Source organism: Saccopteryx bilineata, chromosome 3, assembly GCF_036850765.1.
Source record: "Saccopteryx bilineata isolate mSacBil1 chromosome 3, mSacBil1_pri_phased_curated, whole genome shotgun sequence".
Taxonomy (NCBI): Eukaryota; Metazoa; Chordata; class Mammalia; order Chiroptera; family Emballonuridae; genus Saccopteryx; species Saccopteryx bilineata.
The window spans coordinates 42901719-42928072 of NC_089492.1; the positions used below are offsets into that span (position 1 = coordinate 42901719).

At 39.4% G+C, this 26354-nt stretch overlaps 1 protein-coding gene across 2 annotated transcripts in view; it reads left to right on the forward strand.

Moving 5' to 3' along the window:
- CDH17 (cadherin 17) overlaps positions 1-8864 on the forward strand; it is a 102099-nt gene extending 93235 nt beyond the window's left edge. For both annotated transcript variants that reach the window (XM_066266056.1, XM_066266054.1), the window contains exons 16-18: positions 1966-2082; positions 2210-2323; positions 7977-8864. In XM_066266056.1, coding sequence (XP_066122153.1) covers positions 1966-2082; positions 2210-2323; positions 7977-8077 — 332 coding nt within the window. In that variant the 3' untranslated portion in view covers positions 8078-8864. The remainder of the gene's footprint in view (positions 1-1965; positions 2083-2209; positions 2324-7976) is intronic.
- The last annotated feature ends 17490 nt before the right edge of the window (positions 8865-26354 follow it).

Genomic DNA, 26354 nt, shown 5'->3' on the forward strand with positions numbered 1-26354 from the left:
TCTAATAGCTTGCTTGCCTCCATTTTGTTAAGTATTTTTTTCTGAAGATTTCTCCTGTTCTTTCATTTGGAACATTTTTCTTTGTCTCTGCATTTTGGCTACTTCCTTGTTTGTTTCTATGTATTAAGTAGAGCTGTTATGTCTTCTAGACTTGGTGGGGTGGCCTATGTAAGTAAGTGTCCTGTAGGGTCCAGTGGCACAGCCTCCCCTGTCACCCAAGCTGGGTGCTCCAGGGACACCCTGGGTGGGCTGTGTGTACTGTCATGTGGCAGTTGAACGTTGTTGGTTGTTGGTGTCACTAGGAAAGATTGACCCCCAAGTTAATCAGCTTTGAGGATTGGCTGCAAGTACAGCAGACAAGCTGTTATATAGGAGTTGGTCCTTTGGAGCACTCTTGCTTCGCTGGGGCTTTGGTACTCACCAAGTCTTCTCTTGGAGTGTATTGCTTGTGGAGCTAGTAGGGTTGTACTCCAACATGGTCTGAAACTGTCCATGGGTACACTGGCTATGGAGTCTCACAGGAGGTTCAAAGTCAGCCTGCCTGTACTCTGCCAGGGCTACACAGCATGAGTTACAGAGTGATGTGCAGATGGCTATTGCCTGCTCTGGATTTGAGGTAGGCCAAACTGTGAGTCAAGGCCAGTTGCTGCTAGTGTCAGGCCTGTGGCCACTTTACAAGAGGTGTGTGGTACACACAGGCATGATGCTGTGTGTTTGAGACATTTTAGGAAAGTCCAAAACATGAGCCAACACAGGTCATTTGTATAGAAAAGCCCCTGAAAACAACTTGGGTAACCCACAGTTTAGGTGTGGCAGGGTCTTAAGGAATCACCTAAGTGTGTGTGTGTGTGTGGGGGGGGTACAGTGAGAGCCAGGTTGATGGAAACTAACATATGGCAGCTTGGGATTAGGGGATCTCAGAAAAGGAACAATGATCCCTGCCAGCACTCTTGTCTGGCAGAAAGCTGCCCCCCCCCAGCTCCTATCTTGATGCCCAACAATCCAGTTCCTCCCATATGTTCCTGCTTCCTTTTAAGCTGCTGCCCCAATGCTGGACCTCAGAGGGAGTGAGTTCAAGTAAGTTCATGCATGGTCCTTTAAGAGGAACTGCTTAGGACTCTTGTAGCTCTCTGTCTTACTCAGCCACAATCCCCACTGGTTTTTACAGCCAGAGGCTGTGGGAACTTCTCTTCCTGGCTCTGGAAATCTGGGCTGGGGGTCCTGGTGTGAGGCTGGAACCCTTGCTCCTCAGAGGGAACCTGCACAGCCAAGATATCTGTCCAGATTTTAAACTGGCACACATGGGTGTGGGACCAGCCTGTCCTGTGTCTCTGCTCCTTCTACCAGTCTTGATGTGGCTTCTTTAATTTTCTTGTTGTAGGGCTTCCACTCAGCCAGATTTCAGGCTGTTCTAAATGACGGTGGTTCTGTAGTTTAATTTTAATTTTGATGTGGTTGTGGGAGGATGCGAGTACCATGTTTACCTTGGCCACCATCTTGACCAGAAATATTCTCTCTGGATGCTTTAAAGATTTTCTCTTTATTACTAGCTGTAAGCTATTTGATTATTATGTGCTTTGTCTTAGTTCTATTTTCTTTTCCCCGAGATTTGCTAATCTTCTTGGGTTAAGGATTTAGTTTTTATTAAATTTAGTGGGTAAATTAGCAATTACTTCTTCAAGTAGTTTTTCTTTCTAATTTTGTGTTCATGGTAACTTTATAGAACATTACTACTGGAAATAATGATAACTGACTGTATTTAGTATTTGTTTTTACAGTGTTTTAGCCCTTTATGACATTATGGAAGGTATATGTGGAGTGGTGATACTTTGCGTATTCTAACTCATACTTACAATTCACCATTTCCCAGTCACCCTTAGTATGTGATGCAAAGATGAACTTTATGCTTGCTGATCCAGGGTCTAAAGATGTTCCTTGTTATTTATTTTACCCCTGTTCGGACAGGAACTCATGCCAGACTCTCCACCAAACACACAAACTTTGAGGAGAGAGTTTATAACATCCCAATCCGCATCAATGACGGTGGCCGGCCACCCATGGAAGGGACTGTCTCTTTACCAGGTAGGTATTTTGCTGTAGGCAAGCTGGGATAATGCCTGTTACCATGGTAGTTTGAAGTAATTCTTGTCTTTGATATGAAATTCTGCACTTAAGAATTTAAACCACCAAATACTGTTCTGCTTTTTAGTTACTTTCTGCTCATGTATGGAAGGAAGGTGTTTCCAGCCAGCAGGTCATCATTCTGGGATGCCTACTCTGGGCATGGCACTTGGCACACTCCTGACCACTTTTGTGGTCATTGGTGAGTATAATATCTCAGATTCAGGTATTTCTGTCCTGTCCTCAGAAACATTAGCTCACCTAAACGTCTGTCTTAATGGGCTGCTCTCGTGGCTGCTCAAATGGCAATCTAAGCAATAGCCAAGAATAGAGATAACCAGTAAACCATATCACACTTTCTTGTTTGGGAGATGCTGTTTTAGTACCATTCTCTATCTATCATTGCCTTGTTGGTTACTTTGGGAAATATAAGAGGCTTTAGAGAATAAGTGGTTATATTTTATGCTTAGTTACTGAGACATTCCTATCTTATTCTTGATCTTAAGGGAAACACTTGTAGTTTTTGCCCACTGAATATGATGTTGGCTGTGGGTTTGTCATATATGACCTTTATCACATTGAGGCATATCACCTCTATTCCCGCTTTATTTAGAGTTTTCATCTTGAATGTGTGCTGAATTTTATCAAATGCTTTTCTTTTTTAAAATCTATTGATAAGAACATGTGATTTTCATTCATCATTTTATGTGCTGTATCACGTTTGTTGATTTGCAGCGATTATACTCCGTGCATTCCAAGAATAAATCCCATTTGATCATTATGCATGATCTTTTCAACATACTGCCAGATCCAGTTTGTCAATATTTTGTTGAGTTTAGCATTTATGTTCATCAGGGATATTGGCCTACAATTTTCTTTCTTTGTAGTGTCTTTATCTGGTTTTATAATTAGGATAGTGCTGGCCTTGTAAAATGAGCTTGAGAGTCTTCTCATCTCTTGAATTTTTTGGAATGGTTTAGAAGGGTAGGTATTAGTTCTTTGGCTGTTTGACTAAATTTACCTGTAAAGCCATCTAGTTCAGAAGTTTTGTTTGTTGGGATCTTTTTGATTACTGGTCAGTTTCACTAGCTGTAATCTGTCTATTCAAATTCTCTGATTCTTCCTGATTCAGTTTTGGAAGATTGCATGTTTCTAGGAATTTTTCCATTTCATCCGGTATGGATGTTTATAATATTTTCTTACAATCCTTTGAATTTCTTTGGTGTTTGATTTTACTTCTCTTTCATTTCTGGATCTCTATTATTTCCTTACTCTTACTCACTTTTGCCTTTGTTTGTTGCTCTTTTTTCAAGTTCCTATAAGTGTAAAGTTAGGTTCTTTATTTGAGATCTCTTTAGTTTCTTGAGATAGGCCTGTAATGGTATGAATTTCCTTATTAAGACTGCTTTTACTGTGTCCCATAGATTTTGGGTTGTCTTCTCATTTTCATTTGTCTCAAGGTATCTTTTGATTTTTTTCCTTGATCTCACTGTTATCCAAGTCATTGTTTAGCATCATGTTATTTGACCACCATGTCTTGTGTGTTTTCTGTTTTTTTTTTTTTTTATGTGATTGATTTCTAGTTTCATACCATTATGGTCAGAGAAAATGCTTGATATGATTTCAATCTTATTAAATTTATTGAGATAATTTTGTGTCTTAACGTGTCTATTGTAGAAAATACCCCATTTGCACTTGAAAAGATTGTATATTGTGCTGCTTTAGGGTATAATGCTTTTAATACATCAATTAAATTCATCTGATATAGTGTGTCATTTAAGGCCAAGGGTTCCTTCTTGATTTTCTGTCTGGAAGATCTATCCATTGATGTCAATGGGGTGTTCAAATCCCCTACTATCACCTCCTACTATGACTGTATTGCTGTCAATCTCTCCATTTATGTCCATCAGTATTTGCTTTACATATTTAGGTGCTCTTAGCTTGTGTGTATAAATGTTTACAAGGGTTATATCTTGTTGTTGGATTACTCCCTTTATCATTATGTAGCGTCTTTCTTTGTCTCTTATTACAGCCTTGTTTTAAAGTCTGTTTTGTCAGATATAAGTATGCTATCCCAGTTTCTTTTTCCCATTTTTATGAAATATCTTTTTTAATCCTTTTTCTTTTATTCTGTGTGTATTTTTCATTCTGAGGTGGACCTCTTGTAGACAGCATATATATATAGGTCTTGCTTTCTTATCCCTTCAGCTCCCTCATGTCTTGCAACTGGAGCATTTAAGCCATAGACATTTAAAGTGATTATTGATAGGTACATATTTATTGCCATTTATTCTTTTAATTGTATTTCTCTGTGTTTTTTCTCCTCTTCTTCCTTCTTCTTTTGTTTTTTCTTCTTAAAGCAGGACCTTTATCATTTCTTGTAATACTGGTTTGTTGGTAACAAAGTCCTTTAGCTTTTTCTTGTCTGGGAAGCTCTTTATTTCTCCTTCAATTTTAAATAATAGCCTTGCTGGGTCAAGTAATCTTGGTTGTAGGTCCTTGTTGTTGTTATTTTTTATCACTTGACTATTTCATGCCAATTCCTTCTGGCCTGACCTGAAATGTTTCTGTTGAGATATTAGCTGACAGTCTTTTTTTTTTCTTTTTTCTTTTTTCTTTTTTTAGTGAGAGGAGGAGAGGCAGAGAGACAGATTCCTGCATGCACCCCGACCGGGATCCACCCGGCAAGTCTAGGGGGCAATGTTCTGCCTATCTGGGGCCGTTGCTCCATTGCAACTGGAACTATTTTTTAACAGCTGAGGTGAAGGCCAACTCACTCAAGCCAATCAAGCTATGGCTATGGGAGAGGAAGAGAGAGAAAGAGAGAGAGAGAGAGAGAGAGAGAGAGAGAGAGAGAAGGGAGGGGCAGCAGATAGTCACTTCTCCTGTGAGCCCTGTCAAGGAATCAAACCCAGGACATCCACACACCGGGCCCACACTCTACCACTGAACCAACCGGCCTGTGTTGAGACAGTCTTATGGGAGATACCTTATAGGTAACTGTCTTTCTTGTTACTTTTAAGATTCTTTCTTTGTCTTTAACCTTTGCAGCTTTAATTATGATGTGTCTTGGTGTGGGCCTCTTTGGGTCTATCTTGTTTGGAACTCTCAGTTTCATTCTTTTTCTCCTGCTTTTATCCCTTGTGATTTGATGAGGATATTTTTAGTGTTATATTTATATTTCTTTCTCTCTTTTTTGTGAATATATTACAGGTTTTTGGTAGTGGTTACCATGAGCTTTATATATAACAACCTATGTACTATATTTAACAGCCTTTTTTAAAGTTGATGATTGTGTAAATTCAAATGCATTCTAAAAGCACCGCATTTCTACACTTGAACCTGTTTATATTTTTGACATTATGTATCTTTGTGTGTTTATGTTTGTATCTCTTACCTAATTATTGTTGATATAAATTATTTTACTTGTTTTTTATCAATTAAATTTAATGGGGTGATATTGATCAATCATAGTACATAGGCTTTAGGTGAACATTTGAACTGTTGATTGCATTGTGTGCCCATCACCCAAAGTCAAATCATTTTCCGTCTCTGTATATTTGTCCCTCTTTGCTCACCTCCCCATCTCTCCCCTTCCCCAGGTAACCATTTCATTTTGACATATGTCCATGAATCTCAGTTATGTCTTCAGTTTTTAATCTTCATTTTACCTTTAAAAGTGGTTAATCCACTACAGTTATTACACATTTGCCTTTGCCAGTGAGATTTTTTCTTTCACATATTTTCTCATACCTAGTTTAGGTCTTTTCTTTCCTGCTCAAAAGTTTTTTTAATATTTCTTGTAATGCTGGTTTAGTGGTGATGAACTCTTTTAGCTTTTGCTTGTCCGAGAAACTCATTGTCTTTTCTTTAATTCTGAAGGATAACATTACCTAGTAGAGTATTCTTGGTTGTAGGTTTTTCTTTTAGTCACTTTAAATATATTGTGTCACTGCCTTCTAGCCTTCAAAGTTTCTGCTAAAAAATTAACCAATTGTTTTATACGGGTTCCCTTGTATGTAACTTTTTTTCTCTAGCTACTTTTAAGATTTCCTCTTTGCCTTTAACTTTTGGTATTTTAATTATGATGTTTCTTGGTGTGGGTTTCTTTGGGTTCATCATGTTAGAACTCTCTATGCTTCCTGTACTTGTGTATCTGTTTCCATTGCCAGGTTAGGGAATTTTCAGCCATTATTTCTTTATGTAACTTTTCTGTCCTTTAGTTCTTCCTCTGGGAACCCTATAATGCAAATGGTAGTAAACTTGATGTTGTCCCACAGATCTCTCTTACACTCTCCTAATACTTTTTTGATTTTCTTTTGTTGTTGCTGTTTTGATTGGGTCATTTTCATTACTCTGTCTTTCATATCATATATCTGCTCTTTTGCATTAGCTAATCTGCTGTTGATTTCATCTAGTGTATTTTTCATTTCTGTTATTGTATTCCTCAGTTCTAATTGGTTCTCTTTTATTTTTTTCTTTTTGTTGAAGTTCTTTCTATGTTCATTTATATTTCTCCTGAGTTCAGTGAGCATCCTAATAATCATTACTTTGAACTATTTATCAGATAGATTGTTTATCTCCATTTCATTTCATTTAGTTCTTTTTCTAGGATTTTTATCTTGTACTTTCATTTGGAACAGAGTTCTCTGTCTTCTCATTTTGTCTAAGTCTCTGTATTTGTTCTACATATTAGGTAGATCAGTCATGTCTTGAAATATTGAGAGTGCCTTTATGTAGAAGGTGTCCTGTGAGGCCCACTGGCACAATTCTTCCTGTTCACCAGAGCCAGGGACTCCAGGAATATCACATGTGGGCTGCATGCACTCTCCTGTTGTGGTTGTGCCACGATTGTTGTGGCCATGCTGTTGGACAGTGCAGGCCACTGGCCTTGCTGGCTGCAAGGCCCTGCCACAATTGTCATGATTGCACTGGTATATGGGACAGACCCCTGGCTTAGCTGACTGGGGTGTTCAGCACAGCTGCTGCTGATTCACTGATATGCCATCTGGACCTCTAGTATGGTGGCTGTGAGGTCCAGCCTCTGCTTTTGTGGATGCATTGATATGTGGGAACTAGCCCTCTGGTTTGGAGCACTGCTTTAGAGGGGCTCCAGGGTCACCAGGGGCCACCTTCCAGAATCCTTTAAGTTTCTTAATGGGTCTCTGAGCATCTAGTCTTTCCTGTCATCATTCCTCCCATGAACTTACTGCCATATTAATTAAAAAACAACAACTCCTTTTTCCATATTGGTCTCTGATTTATAGTACACATTTAGTGCTAAAATGTATAATATAATTTTGTAGGATTTCAGAGATGAGGGAAATATAAAAGGTTAGGTAGTCTACTCAAACTGTAGTCATGAAGAAGATGCCAAAGAAAATGTGATATGGACACAATGAAAGCAGACTTTAGGTTGGTGCACAGATTTGAGAACAGCTTTCTGGTTATTCTGATTGGACTATTTCTTCTACAGAAAGGGATGAAGGACTGGAATCAACATTTATTGACTATGGACAAGGTTCAGAAACTTATCAGATGCTTATACACTTAGCTTTCAGAGTAGTGCAGGCATTAAGTTCTATATCCCCTGATAGAGACCAAGCAATAGCCACCAGCTTAGATAGGATTTATGACTTGGTGAATACTTACTGACAACAAGATAAGTGATAAGCTTATCCAAGAAGGCCAAGGCCTAGAATCCATTATTCACCAGGACAATGAAACTTTGTTGTATCACAAACAAAAATGAAGTTGAATGAGTCATTTTTTTCCTACTAGGGTACTACTTTATAAATTAATGTGACAGTGTATATTAAGATTCCATCTATTTGACCCTAAGTTTTTTCTTTCAGGTATAATTTTAACAGTTGTATTTCTCCAAATGAAGAAAAATAAAGGCAAAGAGAATGTTGAAAATGCTCAAGCATCTGAAGCCAAACCTCTGAGAAACTGAATTTAAATATTTGAGTTTATGTACCAAGTGCCATTTCAGTAACACAACCATTTAATCCCATAATTTTGCTTTTCATCCAAAATGTACACTATAATTTTTTTACAGATATAACTTCTTGCCTTTTAATATTTTATTGCTTTTCATTATTTTGTGTACTATAGACATTACAGATATTTTCCATTTTCTCATGACACTGTTCCCCTCTGCAAAAAAAAAATCTTCACTATTTATTCCAAAACAAAATGTATGTGTTTCTCCCTTTTAGGGAAAAATGGGATGATGAAATAGTCTGTACATTTTTGCTGCATCAAGGAGATTTATCAGTCTTCCTGGATTCCATTTATGCTTTTTATCCATCCTGTGTCTCCTTCTTATCTCCTTTAGTATTTTAGTAATTTAAAAACATTTGTTGGAAAAAAGGCAAAGTGAAGTTTTATTAAAAATGAAAAGAAAAGCCTCATCCCTTAGTTTAAACAGAAACCCTCTGATGTTATCAGCCCTCTTTAGTTCAGTGTGGCTTATGCTGCTCTTCATTTGAGGTCTTTCCACTTGGGAATGTCGCAAGCCCACTACGGGCCACGTAAAGGCCCACTGCAGAAACTAACCACTGGCCGGGTTTACTTACTACCTACTCCTCGTACATGCTGCGCATGGTTCCCTTTATGTGTATATTAATGAAGTTTTGGTTACTGTATATTTAACGTGTGTGGGGAGATAAGGAAGCATGAAAGAAGTAGTGACAAAAATCAAGAATAAATGTTGGATGTGGTTGTTTTTGTTTCCTGAATCTCTGGCTCTGCTTCCTTGTTCTTTGCATTTATTGGAAAAGGTCTGGATAACAACACTCACCTATTGTTTATCAAAATTGCCTTCTATGTAGAATTATCCCAAGAGGAGGGGGTCTATAATGAAATACAAATTCACTGTTCTCATGACCATGGGTTGAAAGGTTTAAGGCAGATATGCTAGGAATTTAAAAAATTTAAATGAGAACCTTAGAGATTTGGAAGCATTTCTGGACCCAGAGCTGTTGTCAACACCTGATTTGAGCTTGACAGCATTCAACATTACACTACCACTCAAAATTTTCAAGAATTTTCTGAGAGGAACAATAATGGCTGAAGCAGGCCACAGAGTTGTGTTTTTCATAAATAATCCTCTGTGGGCTTCAATTTTTAAAGTAAAAAAAGTAAAACAAAAGAAAATATTCAAACTCAGTTTCTAAGACATCAGTATTGCTTTCTTTTATCCTGTGCTTCAAACTATTTCACCATTTTTTGTTTTTGTTTTTCACACGAGGCCGTTGGGAGTCTCATAAGGGTAAGATTCTTTCTTGTATTAACACACATTAAAATTCAAAACAAAAGAAAACAAAATACAAGAGCACCAAAAGCAAATTTACTTCACAAATTATACCCCAACCTACAGAATAATCTAAAATCATAGCAACTTTTTTTTTCATTATTTTTATTTTATTTTATTATTTTTTTAAATTTATTCATTTTTAAAGAGGAGAGAGAGAGAGAGACAGAGAGGGAGAGAGAGGATAGAGAGACAGAGAGAGAGAAGGGGGGAGGAGCTGGAAGCATCAACTCCCATATGTGCCTTGACCAGGCAAGCCCAGGGTTTCGAACCAGCGACCTCAGCATTTCCAGGTCAACGCTTTATCCACTGCACCACCACAGGTCAGGCAAATCATAGCAACTTTTATAGTTATTTTACTTGTGTGTTATTGACCAAGAGTGACTGTGACCTAACAGTTAGGGCACTTAAAATTGCATTATTGCTTGTCTTGCTTATTTTCAAGGAATCATATTATTATTACTTAAAGATCAAGGCAGTTCCAAGACAAATCTGCTTGAGGTGGGCTCAGGGAGTCTCTCCTGCCTCAACTTAATGTCCTTTCTGGAACAACTTGTATCACTTAATAGACTGATCACATAGAATCTTTACATCTAAAATCATTGATTAATATTCATATTTCTTGTGCTGTTTCTTCCTTGGATGGGCCCCTTCTCTCAACCTTCTCTTCTTTCCATGATCAGATCTTACTGATTCTTAAGGTCAAAAAGACCACTTAAATATTTATTGGTCTCTCTAGGAAGCCTTCTCTGATTTCCCATAGAAGACCACCCTACTGCCTCATCTAAAATTGCACATTGTAGTGAGAAAATCTGTCAGGTCAGGATTCATTCTCTCTTCTGGGAAGAGCACTTATATTTTTCACTGGAAAACATTTCTTTGCCACCTAACCAATCTATGTAGTTTGAGTAGAGCCACATACTGTTTTTCTCTATTCCTCCTGCTTTAGAGATTAGTACTTTATCTCAGTAAGACTCACTTCTAGAATTTTAGTTGCAACTTTAGGGAAAGAGCTCCCTTTATATTGAATTTGCTAAACTAGTAGGAAGTAAACTTAGAGCAATCTGGTAACACAAGAGGTGAGCCTCTCTCAGCTGAATGAGGACCACAGAGAGTCAGGATATTACAGGAGAGTTATTTAAGAGGACCCAGATTCAATTGTGTCTGGACTTTTCCATCCTGTGAGCTGTTACTTTCTCTTTTTTTTTTTACTTAAAGCTCAATGAATTTATGCTCCTTGCAACAAAAAGAGTGGATATTTTTACCTTGCTTATGGCCCTTCTCATGTTCTGTAATTAGTGCCCATTTAATCTCCCCAACTGGTCTGGGACTTCTCAGAATCATCTCAGTGTGAGTTATGGTTAGGGTGAGAGTTAGGATTAAGGTTGAGTTTATGATAAAGGTTAGGGTTAGAGTAGAGTTAGCTTTGAAGTTAGGTTTGGGGTTTAAATTTGGGCAGTGTTAAGGTTAGTGTTAGCTTAAGAGGTAAAGATAAGATTAGGGTTAGGGTTAGGTTTTAAGTTAGGTTTAGGCTTAGGGTTAGAATTAGATTTAGGTCTAGTGTTCGAGTTAGGGTTGAGCTTATGATAAGAGTTAGGGTTAATGGTAGAGCTAGCAGTATCTTTAAGGTTGGGATTTGGGTTTAAATTAGGGTTACTGTTAGAAGTAGTTTAAAGAATAAGGTTAGGATTGGTTTTACATTTTGAGTTTGAATTATTTTTAGGGTTAGGGTTAGAGTTAATAAGGTTGGGGTTAAGGTTAGAGTTGTGGAATAAAAGAATTCTCTCAATGCCAATATGACAAATTTGGACTCATATTGGCTCCCACATAATTTTTTGAAGAATGGATAAAAGAAATGGTTAACTTGTTTTGGCCAATATGCTGTTGTCATTGAAGTGTTACCCATTTGACAAGATTGTTGCTAATTCTTTGTGTTTACTTAAATTATATTCAAAGATTTCTTAAACTCCTACTTCACTGTATTCCTTTCTCTGTATACAAACCTGATACTTCATTCAAACACCTTCAGAGCTATCTGTAGTGGCAAATGAGTCTTATGAATTATAATGCCCCCAAGAATTTTTGGATAGTTAAAAAATAGCTGTGAGATTGAAAGTGTCTCAGTGGTAGTGTTGAGAGGTATAAGTGGGAACACTTGGAAGAAACTATATAAAAAGTCTCAGGGGTTTTAGGGGAGCAGTAAATTAAGAATGGAGACCTCAGGGTATTGGTCTTGGCATAGGAGGTAACCTATAGGCAGGAAGTTGAGGCTACCTCTGAGATATCTAGTGCAAGAGGGAAATGAAATGATTTGTTTCCAGCATTTAGTACAATGCTATATGCATCATGGAAGCTTGTTAAACTTAGAACTCTAAAAGTTACCCAAAAAGAAAGGAGTCCAAGATGGTGATGGAATGGATGGACGTTCCAACTGCCATTTCACAGACCAAATTGTATTACAACTAAATTTAAGAACAATTATATTGAAAAACTAACTTTGGACTAAATGAAGAGGATTAAATAACCAAGGAGTCACAGAAATCACAGCAAGACTGGTAAGAAAGGCAAAGATGCAAAAAGGGTGACCCTGCTCCCAGAAGTGAGTGGCAGCTGAGGATCCAGAGGGATTCCCAGCTGCGGGGAGGTTGACCCTGAGAGGTGAGGGTCCTAAGCCCCAGGCTGGTGCCCAAGACTAGAGCTCCATAGCCTAGAAGAGGTACACATAGCATTTGGCAGTGAAAAGAGCTGAGATTTCTGTCTGTGAGAAAGAGATGAGAGCTCTCAAAGACACAGTCACCATCTTAAAGGGCCCATACAAAGATCTTATTCATAGCCACTTACCAGGGCTCTGGTGGAGGGAGGGCTGAGAGGACTAGACTTATATGAGAAGAGTATAAAGTTGGCCCAGGAAGAGACACTGTGGGAGATGGCCACCTGAACCACTGTGCTGAGTCATTCTCCAATACAGGGCGTCCTCAGGTTATGACAGCCTTGACATATGCCATTTCAAGTTTATGCCATTCACTCCCATAAGAACTTTAAAGAGTTGAGACATGAGTGTTTCAGCTTATACTGTTAGCATCATACTTACAGACTACATGGGTGAGCTAGTTCGGTTGCACATGGCAGAGAAATACACAGTAATGTGGCGTATGAGTGAGGGAGTTGACATCCCCCCAGTAAGCTTGATTACGCTATTTTGGACTATTAAAAGTGCAAATGTTCCATTTATGTTGCTTTGGCAACTTTCTAGACCTTATCATGGCTTCTAAACTGTGTTAAGATAGGTAAGTGACTTAGGCTAGGGTGTGTTTCAACTTATAACAAAATTCAGGTTATGTCACTGTTGTAGGAACAGAATTGTGTTGTAACCCAAGGATCCCCTGTACTGCAGTCACCATCATTCTTGGGTGGAGTAGTCCTTTCCTTGCAGCATCAGCCTGGGAGAAAGCAACTGCCCCACCCTCGGGAACCTCTCTTGCCCTACCCTATGGAGACTGGGCCATTCTAAGGAGTAAGCCAGGAAGCAGGGGGTGTATCAGTGACTCAGTTTTCTGGTGTTGAGACTGGAGATTCTCTCCACATTCTCCTGAGGTTATGACTGGTGCTTATGCCTCATAGGAGATTTAGTGGACACTGTCCAGACTTTGGGTGGGCCAAATCTCTGGGTTTCAAAGGCTACAACCACCAGACTCCTGGTGGCCACACCCTACTAAAGTCTGAAAAAGTCAGAACAGACTGACACCTCGGGCCAGGGGTGGGAGCCACACTCACCACCTTCCTTAATCCCCAAATTGCTCCAGGTTTTAGACTTTACCAGGGAGTGTTTTTCAGTGGCCAAGCCCAACAATCAGCTAGCAGACAGAGGCAGCAGGAGGCAATTCTCAGGGAACTTTGGGTCTTTGGCTGAATTTCCCCCATGCCCAGAGTGGGTAAAAGCCAGCCTAGGTCTGTGGCTTGGTATTTCCATGTCCACCTGGGCCGAGCAGAGGAAGCCACAAACTCTGGTTTGCTTGTAGCTCCAAGAAAGTTGCTGAGGGCCTGGCCTGTGGTGGCGCAGTGGGTAAAATGTCAACCTGGAATGCTGAGGTCGCCGGTTCGAATCCCTGGGCTTGCCTGGTCAAGGAACATAACATACAAGAAGCAACTACAACAAGTAGATACTTTCTGCTTCTCCCCCCTTTTTCTCACTTTCCCCCACTCTCTTTCCCCTCTCTCCCCTCTCTCCAAAATTCAGTTAAATAAGATATAAGAAAAAAAGAGTTAAAAAGTAAAAAAGAAGTTGCTCAGGGCCAGTCACTGGCAGTGTCCTGCCCTGCACTGGTCTGTGCCAGGTTCCTTCCAGGGTGGCCAGGGTTGGCACATCCAGTGGCCAGCTACAGAGAGCAGTAGTTCAAGACATAATGACCCTTGCTGGTAGCATGTCTGAAGGGAGGGCTTGTTGGACATTGGGCCCAGCCGAGGCGAGTTCCACTTTCTGCCTTCAGCACCTGTACAGTGGCTTGCATGTGCATTGGACAGGGTAGATATTCACAGTTAGCCAGCCCAGGTCCTGGATATCCTGTCCCACTGGAGGAAGGAAAAAAAGCTTGGGACATGGACATTCAAGTTGTGGGTTCCCTGGAGCTTATCGTTGGGACTGCTCAAGGGACTTAACCACTTTCTGGGAGACACAGTCAGCCCCAGGGGAGGACACTTTAGTCTTCCTCCCTGAGACTGGGAGCACCCCAGCTGGAAAACCTTCTGCAGAGGAGACTGTCAGCCCCACCAAATCTGAACCCACTGCTCACCTCACGGGGAGAAATAGAATTGGAGTATCTATCAGTGTCTGACAGATTAAGCTCTGGAGTAGGGGCCACTTTCCCTGTACTAAGCTCCTGACTGAGAGACCCCTGAAGTAGAGGATTCTACTAACATTGTATTCCTAACCTCAGCTGCACTAATCAAAGAAGCTTGCAACCTGTAGAGTGGTTGGCAGGGTGAGGTCATTCTGAGACCACAGTACAGTCTTTCTACAGAAGACCCAGGCAGCTGCAAGAGGAGGTGGAGAAGGTATAAAGTAGAAGTAAATCTTATAGAAAATTGACATTTTATGGAGCTGCTGTCAGTTCTCAGCAGGAGAAAGCTAATCCTTATACACAGGTTGGTCTCCCACACTACTCAGGCACTGAAAATACAGACACATATAACAAACAGAGCATTAGCTCCAATCAAGTAGTCCATGAAGGGTTACAAACAACTGCTAACAACATCCCGTATTTGAACCCCACCCAAGAGGATCCAGAACCTTTTAGATGTGGCTGGCAGTCCACATCAACACTAGACCCAGCTGGCTACATAAGCAGCATGCCCAAAGGTGGAGTCCAGCAGTCACTAGACACAGCAGAGAATTAAAACGCCCAACAGGACAGACAAACCACAGCATCTAATACAGGGGTCCCCAAACTACGGCCCGCAGGCCGCATGCGGCCCCCCCCTGAGGCCATTTATCCAGCCCCCGCCGCACTTCGGAAGGGGCACCTCTTTCATTGGTGGTCAGTGAGAGGAGCATAGTTCCCATTGAAATACTGGTCAGTTTGTTGATTTAAATTTACTTGTTCTTTATTTTAAATATTGTATTTGTTCCCGTTTTGTTTTTTTACTTTAAAATAAGATATGTGCAGTGTGCATAGGGATTTGTTCATAGTATTTTTTATAGTCTGGCCCTCCAACGGTCTGAGGGACAGTGAACTGGCCCCCTGTGAAAAAAGTTTGGGGACCCCTGATCTAATACATATAATCAAGGTTGACCCCCCTTAGAGCTATCCAGCCTGAAGGGATAACCTCTCCCATGAAAGGATCCACTGCAGTCAATATTCACTTACAACAGGAGTATAAATAAACCCTCAAGAAGCATTCCAGAAGCAAGGAACTCAGGTGACCTAGAGGTTAGTACCACTGAACCCATCTTCCTCATATAGATACCACAAAAATTTGAAAGTCAGAACAGAGCTAACAAATATACAGACAAAATGAGCAGAAAAAGAAATATGACCCAAATGAATGATCAAGAGAAATCTCCAGAAAAAAGAACTAAATGAAATGGAAGTAACCAAACCACCTGATGCAGAGTTTTAAATAATGGTTTTTATGATGCTCAAGAATCTTTGAGCAACAACAAATGATCACAATGAGAACTTAAACAAAGAGATCATAAACATTAAAAAGGACATTGAAATCATAAAAAAGAACCAGTCAGAAGTGAGAAATACAATTGCAGAAATAAAGACTGCACTAGAAGGCCCTTGCTTGTTGGCTTAATGGTAGAGCGTAGGTCTGGCATTGTGGACAAGGTCCATCGGGGGTGAGGATGATGGAGATACAGAGACTCAACTCTGGGGACCAGGTTTAGTGACACAGATCCACTTTATTCAGGAAGTAAACTAGCTTATATACATGGGTTCAGCCAATAGGATGTTACAGAATGTCCTTCATAGCCAATGGCTGAAAAGATCAGGGAGCTGTGTGGTTGACACTGATTCACTTCCTTACAGCAGGCGAGCACCCTTCCCAGTTGTGCCCAGGAGGCTTCTGGGAGCTGGAGTGTTCTCACAGCATTGCATCAGCCACAGCTGTTAGGAATGAGCTCTGCACTCCACCCACATGGCATGTGGAAATCTTGGGTTTGAGCCCAGTCAAGGCACATGGGAGAAGGGGAGAAGCAACTATCTGCTTCTCCACCCTCCCCTTACCTTTCTCTTTCTCTCTCTCTCTTTCTCTCTTTTTCTCTCCTGCAGCCATGGTTTGAATGGTTTGAGCAAAGTTGGATACAGGTGCTAAGGATGGCTCTGTGGTCTTGCCTCAGGTGCTAAAATAGCTTGGTTGCTGAGCAATGGAACAATGATTCCAGATGGGAAGAGCATTGTTCTATAAGGGGCTTGCTGAGTGGATCCCTGTAAGGGTGCATGCTGGAGTCTGTCTCTGCCTCCCTGCCTCTCAAATAATTAATAATAATAATAATAATAATAATAATAAAGACTGCACTAGAAGGAATCAACAGAAAGCTGGGTGAAGTGGAGGATCAAATCAGCAATTAAGAGGACAAGATAAATGTAAGCATAGAAGTAGAGTAGCAAAAAGAAATGAGGCTCAGAAAGACTGAGGAAACTCTAACAGACCACTGAGACAACATGAAGAGAAACAACATCTGCATCGTAGGGGTTTCTGAAAGAGAAGAGGATGACAAAGGGATAGAAAACTTGTTTGAAGAAATCATAGTGTAAACTTCCCAAACCGATGAAGGAAGAAGCCATACACATTCAAGAAGCACAAACCATTACTGATCAACCCTAAAGAGACCCACACCAAGACACGTCGTAATTAAATGCCAAAGTTAAGAGATGAAGAAAGAATACTGAAAGTTGCAGAGAAAACCAATTAATTATCTACAGAAGAGCCTCCACAAGGCTGACATCTGACTTCTCAACAAAAACACTTGAGGCCAGAAGGCAATGGCAAGAAATATTTAAAGTGATGCAAAACAAGAACCTACAACCAAGACTACTCTATCCAGCAAAACTGTCCTTTAAAATTGAAGGTGAAATAAAGAGCTTCCCATGGGGAAAAAAGGCTCAAGGAGTTTATTATCACCAAATCAGCACTGCAAGAAAATTTTAAAAGGGCTACTATAAGAAGAGGAAAGGAAAAAATGAAACCAAGAGAAAGAATTATAGGTTTAAAGAATACTAAGTACATATCAATAATAACATTAAATATAAATGAATTAAATGCTCCAATCAAAAGACATAAGGTTAAGAAACCTTAACCAAATGCATGGATAAGAAAACAAGACCCATATAGATGCTGTGTACAAAGACCCACCTCAGAACAAAAGATACACATAGACTAAATGTGAAGGGATGGAAAAAAAATTCCATGTATATGGAATTTTTCCATGGAAAAGAAAAAAAGCTGGGATAGCAATACTTGTACCCAACAAAATAGCCTTTAAAACAAAGTCTATAGTAAGGGACAAAGAAGGTGGCTATATAATGATAAAGGGAACAATCTAACCAGAGGATATAACCATTGTAAATATTTATGCATCAAATATAGGAGCACCTAAATATTTTATATATAAAACAGTTTTTGATGGACATAAAGAGTTGATATGGTATCAATATAGTATACAATCAATAATATATATATATATATATGATTGCTAGTGCACTATATGCAACCTATTTCCTAGATTGTCTTTAGCACCACCCCCCTCCCCCAAGAATACAAGAGAGCTACTAAAGCTGGACATTCACATATCCCCTGAGGAGAACTACTGAAGCAGTACATTCCCATACCCTCTGAGGAGATGACTGCTGTCCCAAGAAGCAATAAAGACAGCAATTAAATTGAAATGGCATGGAGAAGAAATTATATTGTAATTCCAGGAAATGGCCATCCTGCTTGATGATTCTTACAATGCCAGGAACCAGCTATTCTGCTTTATGACTAACTGCATGTCCCCCATTATACTAACCTTATCTGAAAAAGTATATAATCAGTCTTTGCAACTGAGATTGTAAGACAGGGTTTGGGCTAGGATATGCCCCCTGTCTTCTCAAATTGCTGGAAATCTTGATTAAAGATGCCTGTTTCCCTCGCAAACCCAGTCTCTACTTATTAGCTATTGTGGTGGCAGGTGATGGGAATTCCAGACCAATTGTAGTCTGGTAACAGGGTGAGGTCAATAACAATACAATAATAGTAGGGAATTTTAATATCCCACTAACATCAATGGATTGATCCTCCATACAGAAAACTAACAAAGAAACAGTGGCCTTAAGTGACACAATAAATCAACTGGATTTAATTGATATCTTCAAAACATTTCACCACAAAGCAGCAGAATATACATTCCTTTCAACTGCTCATGGTACAATTTCTAGGATAGACCACATGTTTGGACACAAAACAAGTCTCAATAAATTTAAGAAGATTGAAATCATATCAAGCATCTTCTCTGACTACAAAGGCATGAAACTAGAAATCAACTACAATAGAAAAACTAAAAAACATTCAAACACTTGGATGCTAAATAGAATGTTATTAAGTAATAAATGGATTAACAATGATATCAAGGAAGAAATTAAAAATTCCCTTGAAACAAATGAAAATGAACATACAACAACCCTAAATCTATGGGACACAGCAAAAGCAGACCTGAGTGTGAAGTTCATAGCATTACAGGCATAATTTAAGAAGCAAGAAAAAGCTCAAATAAACAACCCAACCCTAAAGCTAAAAGAACTAGAAAAAGAACAACAAATAATGCCCTTAGGAAGTAGAAGGAAGGACATAATAAATATCAGAGTGGAAATAAATGACATAGAGGCTAAAAAGAAATTCAAAAGATCAATGAGACCAAGAGCTGGTTCTTTGAAAAGGTAAACAAGATTGATTAACCTTTAATTAGACTCATTAAGAAAAAAGAGAGAAGACCTAAATAAATAAAATTAAAAATGAAAGAGGAGAAGTAACAAACAACATTCCAGAAACACAAAGGAATATAAGAAAACACTATGAAAATCTATATGCCAAAACATTGGACAACCTAGGTGATAAACTCCTAAAAACATATAATCTTCCAAAACTCAATTTGGAAGAATCACAAAACCTAAGCAGACTGATTACAACAAATGGAATTGAAATAGTTATTAAAAACTCCCAGCAAACAAAAGTCTTGGACTGGATGGCTTCACAGGCAAATTTTACCAAACATTCAAAGAAGAACTAACATCTAAACTTCTCAAACTAGTTCAAAAAATTCAAGAGGAGGGAAGACTTCCAAGCTCATTTTACGAGACAAGCATTATTTTAATTCCAAAACCAAGTAGACACTACAAGGAAAAAAAAACTATAGGCTAATATCCCTGATAAACAGAGATGCTAAAATTCTCAATAAGATATTAGGAAACTGGCAATACATTAAAAAGATTATATATCATGATCTAGTGGGATTTATTCTGGGGAGGCAATGCTGCTACAATATTTGCAAATCAATCATTTTGATTCATCACATAAACAAAATGAAGAATAAAAATCACATTATCATATCAATAGATGCAGAAAAAACATTTGATAAAATCCAGCACCATTTATGATAAAAAATTTCAGCAAAGCGGGAATACAAGGAACATACCTCAACATAATAAAGGCCATCTATGACAAACCAACAGCTAACATCATACTCAATGGGAAAAATTTTAAAGCAATTCTTTTAAGATCTGGAACAAGACGGGTGCCCCCTTTCACCACTCTTATTCAATATAGTTCTGGAAGTCCTCGCCACGGCAATCAGACAAGAAGAAGAAATAAAAGGCATTCAAATTGGGAAAAAAGAAGTAAAGCTATCATTATTTGCTGATAATATGATACTGTACATAGAAAACCCTAATGTCTCAGCCAAAAAACTACTAGACCTTATAAATGAATTTGGCAAGATGAGAGCATATAAAATTCATACTCAGAAATCAGTGGCTTTTTATACACCAACAACAGACTGTCAGAAAGAGAATTAAGGAAACAACCCCCTTCACTATTGCAACAAAATAATAAAATACAAAGAAATAAATTTGAGCAAGGAGATAAAAGACTTGTACTTGGAAAATTATAAGACATTGAAAAAAGAATTGAGGAAGGTACAAACAAGTGGAAGCATAGACTGTGTTCAGGGATAAGAAGAATTATCATAATTAAAATGTCCATACTACCCAAAGCAATTGATAGATTCAATGCAATTCCCATTAAAATGCCAATGGCATACTTCACAGATCTAGAACAAATATTCTAAAAATTTATATGGAATGACAACAACAACAAAAAAACCCAGTTAGCCTCAGCAATCTTGAAAAAGAAGAACAAAGTGGAAGATATCACACTTTCTGATATCAAGTTATATTACAAGACCATTGTCATCAAAACAGCCTGGTACTGGCATAACAACAGGCATATAGATCAATGTAACAGAACAGAGAACCCAGATATAAACCTACACCTTGACGGTCAATTGATATTTGACAAAGGAGGCACAAGAATACAATAGAGTAAAGACAGTCTCTTTGGGAAAATTGAACAGGTACATGAAAAAAAATAAAATAAAACTAAATTACCAACCTACACCAGTCACAAAAACAAACTCAATTTAGATAAAAGACTTAAATGTAAGTCATGAAACCATAAAAATCTTGGAAGAAAACATAGGCAGTAAACTCTCTGATATCTCTCACAGCAATATATTTACTGATACATGGCTGTGGGCAAGTGAAATAAAGGACAATATAAACAAATGAGACCACTTCAAACTAAAAATGCTTTTGCATAGCAAAGTACACCATTAACAAAATAAAAAGACAACCCACTCAATAGGAGAACATATTCACTGATACATCTGATAAGGGGTTAATAACAAAAATTTATAAAGACCTTCTAAAACTCAACACTGTAAAGCCAGAAGCCACGGCCACTATCAAAGCAGCCTGGGCCATGCAGGTTTGCATTGGATTCGGACAGTCGATAAAGAAACAATGGAGCCAAAAGCTGGTGGGCCATAGTCTTTAAACCTAGCTTGCACTCGGCGGGCAAGTAAAAACACACACTGGGCTCCAAAACCCACTCACATTCAGTGCTCACAAAGCTACTGACTTATCCGAGTTTCCTAGAATCAAAGGTTTCTAGCTCACCAGACTTTATTCACCTGTTTCCCATCTCCTTCCTTCTCCAGCGTCAAACTGCACAAACTGGCCTCTCAATCAACACTCTGCCATCTTGGCTGCTTCCCCTGGCCTCCTCCATGTGCTCTCCTGTCTGCTCTCTCCTCTAATGATAATCTCAGGAACCAAGAGCAAGCTCCCGTTCTGCCCCTATTTTATAGTGTAGAAATCCAAACCTTTAATCCAATATACAAAATAGGGAAGTCTCTAATACAAAGTCATTTCTCTGAGGCATGATTGGATTGTACCACCCCACATCAAAAAGGGTGGGAAAGGCTTAATCCCAAAACCAAGCCCCAGGCTACAGGGATTCGGCCTGCCCACAGCCAGTCCCCAACACACATTAATATCACCTGGGTAATGGCCTCCACGTGGGCAGCGTCATCTTTAACAAAGTGAGCATAATACATTTTATCCACCCAACAAACACCAAGAAGGTAAACAATTTAAAAATGGGTAAAGAAACTGAATAGACACTTCTCCACAGAGGACATACAGATGGCTAAAAGCCATATGAAAAAATGTCCAATGTCACTAATCATCTGAGAAATGCAAATTAAAACCACAATGAGATACTACTTAACACCTGTCAAAATGGTGCTCATTAACAAATCAATACACCCACAACAAGTGCTGGCAAGTGTGTGGAAAAAAAGAAACCCTCTTGCATTGGTGGTGGGAATGCAGACTTGTGCAGCCACTCTGGAAAACAGTATGGTATTTACTCAAAAAATTAAAAGTGGAAGTGTCTTATAACCCAGCTATCCCACTTTTAGGAATATATCTTAAGAATCACAAAACACTAATTTAAAAGAAGATATGCACCCCCTTGTTTATTGCAGCATTGTTTACAATAGCCAAGATCTGGAAACAGCCCAAGTGTTTGACAGTGGACAAGTGGATTAGAAAGCTGTGGTGCATATACACAATGGAATACTATGCGGCCTTGAAAAAGAAGAAAATCTTACCTTTTATGATGGTATGGATGGATCTGGAGATTATTATGCTGAGTGAAATAAGCCAGGAAGAGAAAGACAATATTATATAATCTCACTTATACGTGGAATCTAATGAACACAGTAAACTGAGAAACAAAATAGAAACAGAAGTTGAGTCACAAGGAACAGAAGGATGAGGGGACAGGATCAAAGAAGGTAAAGGAATTAGCCAAATTATATATTCATAGCACATAGGTAGAGAAAACCGAGCAGTAAGTCTGAGAGGTAAATGGGAGATGGAGGCAGAGGGAGGGAGGGAGGTAAAGGGGGTGAAATGGGAATGGAAAGATACTTAGGGAGATGGGAGGCATGATGAAAGGGGTTGAGGGTGTTATATTGAATGGGAAACTTGAAATCATGTTAATAGAATAAATTAAAAATATAAAAAATAATAAAATAAAATAGTGTTAAAAATTTAAAAAATATTAGTTACCTGGAAAGATAAAATATCTTACAACTCAACTTTGAAAAGTCATTTAAATTATTTTTAAGTGCACTGTTCAGTAACAATAAGTAAATTAACATTGTTATACAACCATCGCCACCATCCATTTCCAGAACTTTTTCACCTTCTTAAATGAAATTCTACCCATGAAACAATAGCTCCCTATTCTCTTCTTCCCCCCAACCCCTGTAACCACTATTCTAACTGTGTGAATTTGACTAGTTTAAGCACCTCACGTAAATGGAATCATATAATATTTGCCCATAATATCAATATTTTAAAACTGATTTTAAAATAGTAACCAAGAGAGAAAGAGTAGCAATCAAACTCAGAAGTTTCCTCAAGAAGAGACTATTTCAAAGCTAATTCTACTTTTTATTTTGTCTACACTTATCTGTACATTTTTACATATATATGAAGATATCTACACAATGTATACACAATGTACATATGTTCCCCAACCACCACTCACACTGGCATTGCACCCACATTTCTCCTCACCTAAGCCTATCTCATTCTGGCTGAGTCCTAAGAATTGTGGTGAGGTGTCAAATGGCCAGCTGTCTTCAGTGGATACGTGTTAAAATCACCTGGGGGAGTTTTTAAAAAAATACTCATGCTAAGACCCCATCTACAGCTGAATCAGCATCTGTAGCTTCAGAATGTTAAGAAATCTCTGCAAGTGATTTTAATGTGCAACACAGCTAAGAACTCTTGCTGCAGACAACACTGGAGGGCCAGGTTAGTACCAGGCTGCTGTAGAATGATTCATTTTAGGATCCAAATCAACATCCTTCCGAACAACATTGGCTCCCCAGTCCTCTCAACTTTCTGGGCATCTTTCACCCTAACCAGTCCTTCCCGGACCCGTGCCCAGATGCAAACACAGATCATGGCCCAGAGCTCAGGGAACATACCAGGGCCCACGGTCAGGAGCCACGCCACTGCCCACAGAGGTCTTTTAACTAAGAGGCGCCTGTTGGGTCCAGACCCAGTTCACTCTGCCACCACGTCAGAACCTGTGAATTCTAAACATGAAGCTGAGAAGAAAGAAGCTGGTTTCTCCCGCAGGAGAGCAGCCCCCTTTGTGAGCCAGAGCTGAGCAAGGAGCAACAATGCTTCATTTTCATCATATAATAGATGCATCTCTCAAAATTACTTTAAAAATATATGTTTTTGTAAAGCACAACATTTGACATATGCTTGTGATTGGAGAGCTGGCTATTTCAAGGAATATTATTGATAATTTAAAAAACAAAGAATAGTTTTTATAATACATACCATTACTTCCCATTTTATTGTTTTTTCTTTCTTATATACTAGCATGATACTGGCTCCATTTGACATTTCAAAATGATTTCCTTAGTGTTATGTGTGTGCTATGTGTTAGTCATTTGTAAGCCATCTGGGCCCTATGACAAGAAGAATGGTCTCCTGAGATGGTAGATAATTCTCCAGGCTAAGGGAATCAAGGTCTAATTATATCGATGGCTCAAGCACAAGTCATACTTGAGGCCTCTATGATTTATTTGTCTCTAACAGTCATTGTTTTCTTTGGACAGAAGCTAAAGCCTACGCTTTTTTCATGTGATCCTTTTCTCTGGAAGAGCCAGCTGAGCGGGCAATGAGACAGGAAGGGTAAATGAAGAAGGGGCAAGCAGCTGAAACAAGTACTTTTGTGATTGAGAAAGAGCATTTTCATTTTTTCCTTTGCAACAATTGGGCTGATGTGTAAGTCCAGGATTTGAAAGCCTGCATTTGAAAGAAGAGGTGGGTAGGCACATGGGAAGTGGAAATAAAAATGGCACTGTGTTTACCCAACCTTTTTCCTTACTCTCTTGATTTAAGCATAGGACTAGGTAGAAACCATATATTTTTGGTAACAGAAGATAAAACTGGACCCCTTTGGTTCCTTGCCAAGAAAGATCCCAAAGGCAGAATATTTTGTGGCTGTGCTCAGGCACAACCAAAGTCAAGCACGGGCCTTGGTTGGCAGTGGGCACAGAGAACCAGGGAAAGTCCTCTAAGTGGTCAGGCTCACTGCAGGGCAGGAGAGGAAAGATCCTGCCTGAGGTTTTTTTGCAATAGGATGTCAGACGGTCTTCCTGTGGCCAGTTACAGGGAAGGGATTTCCATGAATAAGCAAGTGTAGCCTGGTGCATGGCTCCCTGGAATTCTGGCACAGTTTGTGCCAAATGTGGGCACTGGGATAAGCTTCCCATGAGTTGAAGTTCTTCCTGGGCTGTTCCACTTCTCAGCTCAGCAGCTTCTCCTCTGGCAGCACCACGCTTGTCCAGTCAGAGAATGGGAAAGAAAGTGTTGCCTTGGTCCATGGAAGTACTAATATGTTTTCTAGGATCTCCTCAAGTAGCAGAGGCCAAACAGAATTAGACAAGGAAGAGCTTTATGGGAGGAAAGTCCTGTGAGGGCTGCTGGTGAGCCCTGGACCACGATGGAGGTTCGATAGCTGCTAAAAGAGGAAAAGAAGAAAGGAAGGTTGATAGGAAGAGTCTCAGGCATCGCACGGCTCTGAGAAAGTCCGGGCCAGGCAGATGCTAGTTTCCAAAGCAAAGACTGTCTGTTGGAGGAGCTCATGTTGGGCAGAAACCACCTGGGTTTAGAACTCAAACAGCTCTCTATCACCAGCTGGGGCTATGACCTAGGACGGGAGGGAAATCTGCTAGCTTCATTAGGAAGGGTCTGTGAAGCCAGTCTGAGTCTGTGCCCCATGGCTGTGATAGTTTACTCTTTTGCTCTTTGGTGTACTTGTTAGATATTTATTGTACCCCACTATGGCAAGATATTAAATTGGTCACTGGGAACACAGATAACTGTACTACTGCTTCTACAGTGTTTACAATGTGTCAGACACTGTTCTAAATGTCTTACAATATATTGCTATTGAATCCTTGCAACAACTGTATAAGAGATTCAATTATTATTATGTCTATTATATGGATCAGAAACTGCAATAGAGAAAGGCTGAGTGTGTGACTTGCTCAAAGTCACATACAGAATAAGTGACCCCAGTAATATTATTGTAAAACCCATGCCCAAATCTACAGATTTTACCTAAGATGCCATCTGTTGTAAGACACATCATTGTTTTATGTGACACTAAGAAAAAAAAAAGTACTTTCGATTATCTTCGTCATGTCATCATTGGTAAGATGCATCCTCAGTGTCAGAGTTGTTAAAATAGTCTCATGGGCTTCACAATTGCATAAGGGAGGCAGGCCTGACCATCGTGCACAATGTGGTGAGTATCAAATATTAGCACTACTGTAGTAATCAGCACTGCCACCTGAAGTTTGTGCAAACCCCTCACAGAGCGGGTGGCAGCCAGCTGCACCTTAGGGCTTCTCCAAATAGAGAAGGGTAGGGTGGAATTGGAAATGTTTGAGTATTTTAAGGGCCATGGTTGGTAATGCTAATGCTAATATACCAATAGCTAATCATCTATTAAGCACTCACCATGTGCCAGGCACTGTGTTATGCTTTTAATGCATCATCCCTTTTACTACTCACAGAAACTCTATGAGAAAGCAGTCTTTTTATGCCCGTTTTACAGGAGAGGATCCTAAAGCCCAGGAGGTGAACCAGTTTACCCTGTAGTGCAGTTAGTGAATGATGAGCCAACGTAAGACTCTCTGCAGCTTGGCAAAGAACTTCTGCGCCTCTCTTTATCCAGAAACATGGAGGGTTGGAAGTGGATACAGCATTCT